General features: G+C 43.1%; 1 protein-coding gene across 1 annotated transcript in view; it reads right to left on the bottom strand.

Moving 5' to 3' along the window:
• The window catches only part of LOC121545072 (histone-lysine N-methyltransferase SMYD3), a 182,892-nt gene that overhangs the window by 147,653 nt on the left and 21,643 nt on the right, over positions 1 to 13,596 (bottom strand). The window contains exons 2-4 of the mRNA XM_041855439.2: positions 6,625 to 6,688; positions 4,202 to 4,309; positions 3,758 to 3,812 (exon numbers count right to left, since the gene is read on the bottom strand). Of these exons, the coding sequence (XP_041711373.1) occupies positions 3,758 to 3,812; positions 4,202 to 4,309; positions 6,625 to 6,688 (227 nt within the window). The remainder of the gene's footprint in view (positions 1 to 3,757; positions 3,813 to 4,201; positions 4,310 to 6,624; positions 6,689 to 13,596) is intronic.

Here is a 13,596-nt window from a genome sequence, read left to right as displayed (position 1 = left end):
CCAAAAATGGATGCACCAATCCCTGCTTTAATCCACATAGGTGGGTAAAAAAAGGTTTTAAACCATGACCTATAATAGTAATCATTTTGCAAGTTAAAGTATGCAAACCACTTACCTGAACAGTTTATTAGTTAGCACAAAGCTATAGTGGGCAGAGTGTACAATTTATTTGCATACCATTTGCCTCATTTGCATAAAGAAATGACAGAACGTTATGGACATCAAAGGGATCTAAACCCTGGTTCCGGGGCACCCTTCTTAATGCTGGTGTTCATGCCAAACATGCTGTCCTTCAAAATAGGACCAATGTTGAGAACCACTCATCTAACAAAATAGTGGGGCCACAAAAGCAGGGAGAATGAAGGCCTGGAGCTCTTGCAGAGGGGAGTTTGTAGATCAACACTAATGTAAGGCCTATTACCTTGACAATACAGACAAGACAGCTGACGTCAGCCTACAACAACCTGAAACAGCCTGCAGCACTGAACACATTGGCACACCCTGCATCAGCCAGAAATAAACTGAAACCCAAACAGCCTGAAACAACCAGGCTGGGAAGTAGAACTCAAACCAGACTGCAGTACTAACTCCAAACACCCAGCATCTCTGCAGCAGCCAGACTGCCCCAGCCAACCAAACCAATAGCCCTAACCACAGACAACAGGAAAACACTGCCACCAGAACCATGGCTGACCCGATTTGCTATTCGGTTGTCGGTTGGCCCCTCCATTTACCCTATAAAAATAACTGTCATCATTGCCACATGTTCTATTCATATTAATAAGCCTACCCTGAACTTTGCCCATGACTACACCAATCATTGCTACAAACAGTACATGGTGAACTACTAACTACAGTGCCTTCAAAAAGTATTCATACCCCTGGACTTATTCCACATTTTGTTGTGTTACTGCCCGAATTAAAAATGGATTAAATATAAACATTATCTCCGCCATCTACACACAATACCCCATAATGACAATTACACATTAGTAAAAACGTGTTTCTAGAAATTTTTTAAAAATGAAATACAGAAAAATCTAAATTTACATAAGTATTCACACCCCTCAGTCATGAGTCAATACTTTGTGGAACCACCTTTGGCGGCGATTACAGCTTTGAGTCGTCTCGGGTTTGTCTGTATCAGCTTTGCTCATCTGGATTTGGGGATTTTCTCCCATTCTTCCTCTAAGATTTTCTCAAGCTCTGTTAATTTAGATGGGGAGCTGCGGTGAACAGAAATCTTCACAGATCTTTCCACAGATTTTCAATGGGATTCAAGTCTGGGCTTTGGCTGGGCCACTCAAGGATTTTCACATCCTTGTTCTGTAGCCATTCCAGCATTGCTTTGGCTGTATGCTTGGGGGTCATTGTCCTGTTGGAAAGTAAATCTTCGCCCCCTCTGAAGCAGCTTCTCATCAAGGATTTGCCAGTATTTGGCTCCATTTATTGTTCTCTCTATCCTTACCAGTCTCCCAGTCCCTGCCGCTGAAAAGCATCCCCATAGCATGATGCTGCCACCACCATGCTTCAAGTTAGGGATGGTGTTAGATGGGTGATGAGCTGTGCCTTTCTCCAGACATAGTGCTTTGCCTTCAGGCCAAATAGTTAAATTTCTGTCTCATCAGACCACAGAATCTTTTGGATTTGCCTGTATATTATGATCTCAGAGTCTTTCACATGCCTTTTTGCAAACTCCAGGCATGCTGTCATGTGCCTTTTTCTCAGGAGTGGCTTCCGTCTGGCCACTCTCCCATAAAACCCAGATTGGTGAAGTGCTGTAGAAACTGTTGTCCTTCTGCGAGGTTCTCCCATCTCAGCCAAGGAACTCTGTAGATCTGTCAGAGTGGTCATTGGGTTTTTGGTAAACTCTCTGACCAAGGTCCTTCTTGCCCAGTTGCTCAGTTTGGTCGGACGGCCAGCTCTAGGCAGAGTCTGGGTAGTTCCATATTTTTTCCATTTCCCAGTGATGGAGACCACTGGGCTCTTGGAAACGTTCAACACTCTAGAAATTATTTTATACCTTTCCCCAGATATATCTACGGACAGTTCCTTGGACTTCATGGTATAGTTTCTGCTCTGACATGCACTGTCAACTGTGGGACAAAGGGGTGTGAATACTTACGTAAATTAGATATTTCTGTATTTCATTTACAAAAAATGCACTTTGTCATTATGGGGTATTGTGTGTAGACGGATGAGGATATATATATATTTTTAAATCTACATTGATTTCAGGCTATAACAACAAAATGTGGAATAAGTCTAGGGAATACTTACTGAAGGCACTTTATATGTACCACAATATGCCGAGGTTGAATGCTCATATAGTTTGAAACAAACACTTGAAAACATAAAATACACAAATAATATGATGACATACACATATGAGATGATCAACAACCCAACTGACGAGTTGCAGTGTATTAATCACACAGTTTAATACACAGAACACAAAGAAGTTAGGCCTATATGATATGTACTACAGCTATGAGATTCTAAATAGAAGACAAGATGCACGACACAAATGACACTAGGAACTTCTCATATGACTTGAACTATACAACTGAAATGGAGCATATGTCATTCGAAATGTTCCGTAACTTATTAGATATGGTATTCTGTGGCGAAAAAAACATGGAATACTTAGATCTCCTGAATATGAGTAGTCACTCTCAATGTATGTTCGGAGTGACTATTGATTTCATATTGTACTGTGTTGCTCTGCCTGCTATCTGTGTGGCTAGCTATACTCTGTTCCATCTGGTCAAAGCTAATAACTTGGCTCCTGTTATATTCGTCATCCATCTCCTCATCTCAGATCTCATTCTAGGTCTTATATCAGGGCTGTGCATTTCATAACCAGGGGACAACCGTTAGGATTTGCTAAAACATTCTACGTGCATGCATTTTTCTTAGTCTTTGTATTTGTCAACATTTTCTTGATGATGTGCATCTCCCTGGAGAGATATGTGATGATAGCACAACCTCTGTGGTACCAGAGTCATCACTCCAACACAGTCTCTGTTGCTGCATGGGTGCTCTCCGCCATAGTGACATTACTGACAATGCTTAACTGCACTTGTTTTGACTAATGCTTTGATGGATGTGTAATTGTAAATGTATAGGGTTGTATTGAGACGTTGATTTATTGTTCATAGGGCACCCTTGTAAATGAGACCCTGATCTCAATGGGTTTCCCCTGGTTAAATAAAGACCAAAAATGAACAATCTTAGAAAACCATCTATTATATTCCTTTTCCTTCCCTTCCTAGTGTTTCACACGGTAGGAACTTGGAGGGGTTTTTTCTGCCGCCATCCTAGTTTCTGATCATGACAAGCGAAAGATACTGGGTACATTAATACTAGTGCTGGCCCCTACACCATACTGTTTCTACCATATACAGTATATGCATGTTAGTCTACCAACAGTGACTTAATGATCACCATTATAATGAAAACAATGCTTTGGTCACATCTGAGCTGCCTTGTTGACCCCTTCCTGTATAGTCCATGAGGAATGATGTTCTGGTTATATTCCCATGTGGGAAGCTGCTAGCTAGACTAAGAGCCACAGGCTCTTACAGTACTACTGTAAACATTTATGTTATGAGAATTAATGTTTCTTATGGGATTGTAAACATGAAAAATGCTTCACATAAAAAGAAGAGAAAAGCAAAAAAGTATTGAATGTCACTTTTGTCCTTAACATTCTGTGCACGCACTCACACAGAGAGGGGAGGTGGGAGAGACTTACGTGACTCCTGCTCCTCTAAAGAACACAGCCCTGGAGAAGTCTGCGATGGACTCAACTAAAGGAAGAGAAGAGAGGGGGGGAGAGGGGGAGGAGAGAGAGAGAGAGAGGGGGAGGAGAGAGAGAGAGGGGGGGAGGAGAGAGAGAGAGAGGGGGGAGGAGAGAGAGAGAGAGGTACGTAGAAGGTAAAAGTGGTGGGAAAACAGAAGCTAAGATAAAGAGGGTGGAAAAGTGGAAAACTAGATGAGATCAATTATTTATCATGAGAACCGTCTAAAAACTAAACAACCTTTCTAACCCTAGTAAAGGGTTGGGTTCAATTCCACTTTCATTTTCTGTGAGGATATTTCAACTTCTGAAATGACTGGATTGAAAACGGATTGACCATTCAATTAGGGAAGTGAATTGACATTGAACCAATCGTTGAGCGAGTCAGGAGAGGCGTACCAATCTAAAGATGATCCTGGCCGCCAGACGGACAGAGTCAGTGGGGATTCTGGGGTGGAGGCTGCAGAGACATTTACACTCCCTCTTATGGTCCGACCATGCCCGTTTCTGGAGAGAAAACACATACATTTGTTTTACTCTCTTCTCCGTTTTCATTTGGGTAGAAAATATCAAACCAAAATAGGAATAGGACCGGTACAAACAGAAAACTGAAAAGGGGTTGAGAGATTTGGAAAGAACTGATGGGAATGAAAATAAAAAGTGGAAGTCAAATTTCGGTTAGACCTTGTGTGCAATTGACCAATAAAGTGATCTTATACAGTGGGGAAAAAAAGTATTTAGTCAGCCACCAATTGTGCAAGTTCTCCCACTTAAAAAGATGAGAGAGGCCTGTAATTTTCATCATAGGTACACGTCAACTATGACAGACAAAATGAGAAAAAAAAATCCAGAAAATCACATTGTAGGATTTTTAATGAATTTATTGGCATATGATGGTGGAAAATAAGTATTTGGTCAATAACAAAAGTTTCTCAATACTTTGTTATATACCCTTTGTTGGCAATGACACAGGTCAAACGTTTTCTGTAAGTCTTCACAAGGTTTTCACACACTGTTGCTGGTATTTTGGCCCATTCCTCCATGCAGATCTCCTCTAGAGCAGTGATGTTTTGGGGCTGTCGCTGGGCAACACAGACTTTCAACTCCCTCCAAAGATTTTCTATGGGGTTGAGATCTGGAGACTGGCTAGGCCACTCCAGGACCTTGAAATGCTTCTTACGAAGCCACTCCTTCGTTGCCCGGGCGGTGTGTTTGGGATCATTGTCATGCTGAAAGACCCAGCCATGTTTCATCTTCAATGCCCTTGCTGATGGAAGGAGGGTTTCACTCAAAATCTCACGATACATGGCCCCATTCATTCTTTCCTTTACACGGATCAGTCGTCCTGGTCCCTTTGCAGAAAAACAGCCCCAAAGCATGATGTTTCCAACCCCATGCTTCACAGTAGGTATGGTGTTCTTTGGATGCAACTCAGCATTCTTTGTCCTCCAAACATGACGAGTTGAGTTTTTACCAAAAAGTTATATTTTGGTTTCATCTGACCATATGACATTCTCCCAATCCTCTTCTGGATCATCCAAATGCACTTCAGACGGGCCTGGACATGTACTGGCTTAAGCAGGGGGACACGTCTTGCACTGCAGGATTTGAGTCCCTGGCGGCGTAGTGTGTTACTGATGGTAGGCTTTGTTACTTTGGTCCCAGCTCTCTGCAGGTCATTCACTAGGTCCCCCCGTGTGGCTCTGGGATTTTTGCTCACCGTTCTTGTGATCATTTTGACCCCACGGGGTGAGATCTTGCGTGGAGCCCCAGATCGAGGGAGATTATCAGTGGTCTTGTATGTCTTCCATTTCCTAATAATTGCTCCCACAGTTGATTTCTTCAAACCAAGCTGCTTACCTATTGCAGATTCAGTCTTCCCAGCCAGGTGCAGGTCTACAATTTTGTTTTTGGTGTCCTTTGACAGCTCTTTGGTCTTGGCCATTGTGGAGTTTGGAGTGTGACTGTTTGAGGTTGTGGACAGGTGTCTTTTATACTGATAACAAGTTCAAACAGGTGCCATTAATACAGGTAACGAGTGGAGGACAGAGGAGCCTCTTAAAGAAGAAGTTACAGGTCTGTGAGAGCCAGAAATCTTGCTTGTTGTAGGTGACCAAATACTTATTTTCCACCATAATTTGCAAATAAATTCATTAAAAATCCTACAATGGGATTTTCTGGATTTTTTTTCCTCAATTTGTCTGTCATAGTTGACGTGTACCTATGATGAAAATTACAGGCCTCTCTCATCTTTTTAAGTGGGAGAACTTGCACAATTGGTGGCTGACTAAATACTTTTTTTCCCCACTGTATGTAAAGGTTAGTGTCGATGTGAAAGCATGATGGGTAAAAGGCGAATTTACAGTGTTGGCTTGAGATCTGTGCATGTCAAATCATAATTTACACAGCAGCAGTGTTTGCACTATACAGGACTTCTGTTGATTTCAATTGACAATTTTGGTGCAAGAGGGCCTGGATGTTGCTTTGCACCACGCCTGGAAATAATCTAGGGGAAACACTGCACAGAAGGACGAGGGAGATGAGCACACACATTTCCATTACACACACACTTGTTGTGTAATGGAAACCAGTTTAAATGGGGAGCAGAAGAAGGCAGCATCTTGTCATTAATGTCATTAGGTGACATCATGTGCTGAAGTAGGAATTGGGTCAGTCTCAGATGTTACACCACACATCCCTAGGTCTATTGTTCCCCTACAATAGGGTTATTTCTTTCACATCCATCTTCACTTTCTTTAAGTACTTGAATGAGTGGAAACAGCAATGGACAAAATGAGACAACTTCTGGTCGTGCTGCTTACCTGGCAGGTGACGTCACAATACCGCGCTACCTTACACTGAGAACATCTCAGGAGGGTTTCACGCCTAAAGAGACAGAGAGAGACCGAGACAGAGGCAGAGAGATACGGGGAGGAGAGAGCGGGAGACCGAGACAGAGACAGAGAGATACGGGGAGGAGAGAGAGGGAGACCGAGACAGAGAGATACGGGGAGAGAGAGAGAGGGAGACCGAGAGGGAGAGAAACAACATTAACTCACAGTTGATTTGGGGACTTTTTCTCTGAGGCAGTGCCCCACATACAGTGCCTTCAGAAAGTATTCGTCACACTCCTTGACTTTTTCCACATTTTGTTGTGGTATAGCCTGAATTTAAAATGGATTAAATGGAGATGTTTTGTCACTGGCATACAGTACATACACACAATACCCCTTCATGTCAAAGTGGAATTATGTTTTTGACATTTTTACAAATTAATAAAACATTTAAAGCTGAAGTAACTAAGCAAATGTTTACTCATTAACTTATTTAGGCTTGCCATAACAAAGGGGTTGAATACTATTGACTCAATACATGTCAATAGTATTCAACCTCTTTGTTATGGCAAGCCTAAATAAGTTAATGAGTAAACATTTGCTTAACAAGTCACATAATAAGTTGCATGCACTCTGTGTGCAATAATAGTGTTTACAGTGCCTTGCAAAAGTATTCATCCCCCTGGGTGTTTTTCCTATTTTGTTGCATTACAACCTGTAATTTAAATGGATTTTTATTTGGATTTCATGTAATGGACATACACAAAATAGTCAAAATTGGTGACGTGAAATTAAAAAAATAACTTGCTTCAAAAAATTCTAAAAAATAAATAACGGAAAAGTGGTGCGTGCATATTTATTCACCCCCTTTGCTATGAAGCCCCTAAATACGATCTGGTGCAACCAATTACCTTCAGAAGTCACATAAGTAGTTAAATAAAGTCCATCTGTGTGCAATCTAAGTGTCACATGATATATCACACACACACACACACACACCTGTTCTGAAAGGCCCCAGAGTCTGCAACACCACTAAGCAAGCGGCACCATGAAGACCAAGGAGCTCTCCAAACAGGTCAGGGACAAAGTTGTGGAGAAGTACAGATCAGGGTTAGGTTATAAAAAAATATCCGAAACTTTGAACATCCCACAGAGCACCATTAAATCCATTCTTAAAAAATTGAAAGAATATGGCACCACAACAAACCTGCCAAGAGAGGGCCGCCAGCCAAAACTCACAGACCAGGCAAGGAGGGCATTAATCAGAGAGGCAACAAAGAGACAAAAGATAACCCTGAAGGAGCTGCAAAGGTCCACAGCGGAGTGTAACTGCCTCTGTCGCCAGTTTATTTCATGTATTAGCACTTTAGTTTATTTCATGTATTTGCACTTTTTATTATTTAATTTCTTCTGAATTGTACGTTTACAGCAAGACGGAACTAATTTGGTTCCGCCCGAGTGTTGTCACCAGAGCGCCTTTAGCGACGCACCGAGGAAACTTTACCGCAAAAAGCGAATTATTTTTCCACTGTTATCGTGTTTAAGTGCATACTTACAAAGAAAGTATACAGAAGAAGATAAAGGACATTTAAAAGGATGTTTAGCACCTCTGTGTGATAAGCAGCAATGAGTTCTCACGGGTTGACCAGCATTAAAGCCCTGTATTCAAATCAAGACCTCTTGCCTCATGCCTGTCACTGGAGGAGCTACAGTGAGAACTCATCTGCTCTGCATGAGTAGACGAGGAAGACAGTACCAAAGAGCCGTGATCCATGGACAAGAAGGGACATCTCTACATCCAAGAGTGTGCATCCGCTCCTGACATTTACACAGCCGCAGCATCCACAGAAGAATCCAGGCGCCTTACCATGAATCCAGCTGATGCAAAGAAGCTTAAACTATTTCCCACAAGAGACTGACACATTTTTGCCTTCATATTCATACGGTATAGTTGTGTGTATGTTTAAGTGTTAACTAAGCTACAACCAAGAGACTGAATTTTGCATTTCATAGAACAACGTGATATTGATTTGTGTGAAGTAGATGTGAATATGTTCTAAAAAATAATATTAGTGGTAAAAATAGTATAAATGTGAATAGCTAATGGGAGCTGAATCACTTAGCTACAGGCCAAATTAGATTTAACCCAAATTTAAGTACACCAAGTAACAATGTCAGAGCCTAGTCTTACCTCTGGGAGAAAGCAGGTTAATGTAGGTGAAAGTATAGAGCAGCAGTGCATAGACATGCAACCACAGGCTACTAAAGGCACAAGAGCTAATGACCACACTTCCTCACAAGAACCACGAAGAAGCCACAGAGACCGAAAGTTAACAGAAAAGGGCCAAGAACTGTACAATGAGCAAATAAGAAGATTTGCTCACCGTTTCACTGTGAGCTATGAGGAGTGGAATGCTATTGCTAAAGACGCCAAGCAAGCTTTGAGTGGACAATGCTCAAACAACCTGCTACATGAACACATAAGCAAAATAAGTGCTGCCTCAGAGAATCTGAACATTGCTTATGATGAGTTAAGGCGCATAGACAACCCTGACCATGACACACGTCGCAGAATTGACACCTGTGATGCAGTAACCAGGAAGATCATCCAAACTGCAAAAGATCGTTTGGAGACAGCAGATAACGGTGGAGGAGATGAACAACGAGGCAACAGGGCGACATCGTCTATATTCAAGTCTGTAGCCTCAGACAAGATAAGTATCAAATCCCAATGCACTAAGTCCTCTCATGCTCAAAGCAGCTCCAGACATTCAAGTCGGATTTCTGTTAGCAGACAAGATGCCGCTGCTGAAGTTGCTGCCAATGAAGCTACTCTAGAAGTACTACTAGAACAAGAGTGTTGCATTGAGGAATTGGAAAGGCTTGAAGCTGAAGCTGCAGAGAGACAAAAGGTGCTAGATGCAAAGCGGAGACAACTGGAGCGACTAGAGACAGTTAAAAAGTTAAAGGCTGCTAAGGCACGTCAGCGAGTGTATGATCAGAGTGAGTGCTCAGATAAAGAAATAAGCAGTCTACTCCATCAAAGTGTCTGTATGAAGGAAAAGGAAGAAGTTAAACATGAAAATAATCTGTTGCAGCACCATTCTTCACCACAAGACCGGGCACATTCAAAGCAGGATGACAGCACAGCAGCTCTTGTTAGAGCACTTGCAGAGTCCATCAGTGCAGGTCGTCTTCCTATACCTGAACCAACAATATTCAATGGTGACCCACTCAGATTCAATGACTGGAAGGTTTCATTTCAGACACTCATTGATCGGAAAAACATTCCAGCCGAAGAAAATATATATTACTTGCGAAAGTATGTGGGTGGACCTGCTAAAAAGGCTATAGAGAGCTACTTCCTGCTTGGTTCAGAGTCAGCCTATCACGCAGCATGGAGGATTCTCAAGGAAAGATATGGAAATCCATTCCTCATAGCCAAAGCATTCAGAGATAAGCTGGAGGCATGGCCCAAGATAAGCTCCAAAGGTAGTATCGAACTTCAAGAGTTTGCTGATTTTCTTCGGAGCTGTGAGGCTGCTATGACTCAGATCAGAGGCCTCGAAGTACTTAATGACTGCAATGAGAACCAGAAGTTACTTGCAAAGCTTCCAGACTGGCTGACCTCGAGATGGAACAGAAAGGTCATAGAAGTGGAGGAAGAAAGTCACACATTCCCAAGCTTCCAGCAGTTTGTAAAGTTTCTCACACGTGAAGCTAAGATTGCAAATAACCCAATAACATCTCTCCATGCTCTGAAACCTGCTGAAGGTGAGCAGATCAAGGTTTTAAAGAACAGAGCTCTCGGAGCAAAGGTACTAGCAACTAACTCAGATGAAAAAGCTTCCTCCACAAGCTGTGTTTTTGTGAGAAGTCAGGTCACAGTCTACACAAGTGTTGGAAATTTATGAATAAAACCATCTCTGAGCGAGTCAAGTTTGTTCAAGGGATGAAGTGGTGCTTTGGCTGTCTGAAGCCTGGCCATCGCTCAAAGGAGTGTGAAAATAGAAGGATCTGTGATACTTGTGAGAAAGGACATCCAACCTGCCTACACGATAATCGCAGCAAAGAAAGAGGAATGTCAACAAGGACTGATGGAGAAATGGAGAGTGACAAGTCAAGAGAAAGAACGACAGATCGTTCACAAGAGAGGGTGACAAAACCACCACGCGAGGTAACATCTAACAGAGTTATCCAGAATGTACATCCTCAGTCATTCCTGTGTGGTTGTCCACTACAAGTAAGCCAAATCATGAAGTCCTTGTGTACGCTCTTCTCGATACACAGAGTGACACGACCTTCATCCTTGAAGAGACAGCAAAGATGCTTCACACTAAAAATGAACCAGTCCAGTTAAAGCTCTCCACAATGGCTTCAAGAAATACAGTGGTGCCTAGCAGAAGGCTGACTGATCTACAAATAAGAGGATTCTACTCCGATAAGATAATCTACCTGCCAGTAACTTACTCAAGAGAATTCATCCCTGCAAACAGAGATCATATTCCCACACCAGAGACTGCCAAGGCATGGTCTCATCTTGAGCACATTGCAGATGAAATTGCTCCTCTGCAGAGCTGTGACATCGGCCTACTAATTGGCTACAGCTGTCCTCAAGCTCTTGTACCAAGACAAGTGGTTGCTGGAGAAGAAAATGAGCCCTTTGCTCAGAGAACAGACTTGGGTTGGAGTGTAGTCGGCTATGGCAACCCATGTCTTGACTTTGGAGATGCCTTTGGAATAAGCCATCAAGTCATTGTGAAGCAAGTGACATCAGTTCTTCCAAATCTCCCAAACGAAGTGCACTATGTCTGTAGAACACAGATCAAAGAAGTAGTCCTTCCAACAGACGTCATCAAGGTGTTGGAATCTGATTTTGTAGAAAGGGCTTCAGAAGATGAACACCTTTCTCAAGAGGATCTCCAGTTCATGTCAATTATGGAGAGTGGCATCAGACTCAAGGATGATGGGCACTATGAAATGCCACTTCCCTTCAAGAAAGGAAGACCAAACTTACCAGATAACAAGGTATGTGGCATCCACCGTCTCAGATGTCTGGAGAAGAAGTTAAAGGGAAATGAGCAGTACTGCAGAGACTATAAGACCTTTATGGATGAGACAATAGCTTGTGGAGACGCCGAGCTTGTCCCTGAAGAGGATATTAGCAAGACCCCAGCGTGGTACATCCCCCACCATGGGGTGTATCATCCCCAAAAGCAGGTAAGATCTGTGTCGTTTTTTGACTGCTCTGTAAGGTTTCAAGGGACAGCCTTGAATGACCATCTCCTGACTGGCCCAGAGTTAACAAACACCTTGGTGGGAGTTTTGTGTCGGTTCAGAAAGGGTCTTGTGGCAGTTATGTGTGACATAGAACGTATGTTCCACCAGTTCCATGTTAAGCCAGAGGACCAAGATTACCTCAGATTCTTGTGGTGGAAGGATGGAGATCTTAAAGCCCAGCCCTCCATCTATCGAATGAAGGTCCACTTGTTCGGTGCAGCTTCATCACCTGGATGTGCTAACTATGGCCTGAAGCACCTTGCATCTCAAGGACAAGGACGCTTTAGAGAAGAAACCATCAGGTTCATCCAGAAGAACTTCTACGTCGATGATGGATTGGCAAGTGTAGAATCTGAAAACCAAGCAATCCAACTAGTGAAGGAAGCAAGAGAGCTTTGTCGCACAGGCAAACTTCGATTGCACAAGTTCATCTCCAACAGCAAAGAAGTCTTAGCCACAATTCCTGAGGAAGAGTGTGCTAAAGCCGTCAAGGACCTGACCATGATGTTGGGAGAACCACACATGGAAAGAGCACTAGGAGTACAGTGGTGTGTGACTTCTGATGAGCTGCAGTTCAGAGTGGTTGTCAAAGAAAATCCACTTACCCGCAGAGGGGTCTTGTCCACAGTTGCCTCGGTGTACGACCCACTTGGATTTGTGGCACCCTTCATCCTGGTAGGAAAGCAGATCCTGCAGCAGATGTGTCGTGACAAGCTCAGTTGGGATGATCCTTTGCCTGATGACCTTCGACCCCTGTGGGAGTCTTGGTTGCAAGATCTAAAAAACTTGGCTGGTGTGAGAATCCAAAGATACTATCTGCCATCAAGCTTCAAGGTCCAGCATTATGAGCTCCACCACTTCTCTGACGCCAGCGTGTCAGGCTATGGAGAGTGCTCGTATCTAAGAGCAGTCAGTACATCAGGTGAGGTCCACTGCTCCTTGGTCATGGGAAAGTCAAGAGTTGCTCCTACTAAAGTCACGACCATACCAAGACTCGAGCTGTCAGCAGCAGTGGTAGCAGTCCGGACCAGTGACATGCTCAAGAAAGAACTAGAAATAGACTGCCAACAAGAATGTTTCTGGACTGACTCAAAAGGTTGTACTTGGATACATCAGTAATGAAGCCAGAAGATTTCATGTTTTTGTAGCAAATAGAGTTGAACGCATCAAGCTAAGCACAGAGGCCAGACAATGGAGATATGTAGCTTCAGAAGACAACCCAGCTGACCACGCCTCAAGGGGTGTCACAGCAGAACAACTCACAGCTTCTAACTGGTTCACAGGTCCAGACCTTCTTTGGCAAAAAGAACTACCAACTGGAGTTGTCATGGTGGGAGAGATCGAGAGCAGTGACCCAGAGGTCAAGAAAGCTCAGGTTCATGACACTCAGGCAGAAGAAGCAAAAACAATTTTAGATCGTCTACACAAGTTCTCAGACTGGGCAAGAATGGTGAAGGCTGTTGCCAGACTCAAGCGCCGTGCTAAGGAAATCAAAGGTCTCAAGCCAAAGTCCTGTGAGGCCTCGAACTTGGAGGAAAGGAAAGAGGCGGAGCGGACCATAATCAAGATGGTCCAGGAAGCAACTCTCTCTCAAGAAATTCAACGCCTTAGACATCATAAGGAGACAAAGGTCAAAGACAAAGCCAACCAGTTGCACAAACTATGTCCGTTCCTGGATGA

The sequence above is a fragment of the Coregonus clupeaformis genome, chromosome 29 (assembly GCF_020615455.1).
Source record: "Coregonus clupeaformis isolate EN_2021a chromosome 29, ASM2061545v1, whole genome shotgun sequence".
Lineage (NCBI taxonomy): Eukaryota > Metazoa > Chordata > Actinopteri > Salmoniformes > Salmonidae > Coregonus > Coregonus clupeaformis.
The sequence above is the reverse complement of the archived record's forward strand: the minus strand, read 5'-3'. Positions and strand labels throughout refer to the sequence as shown.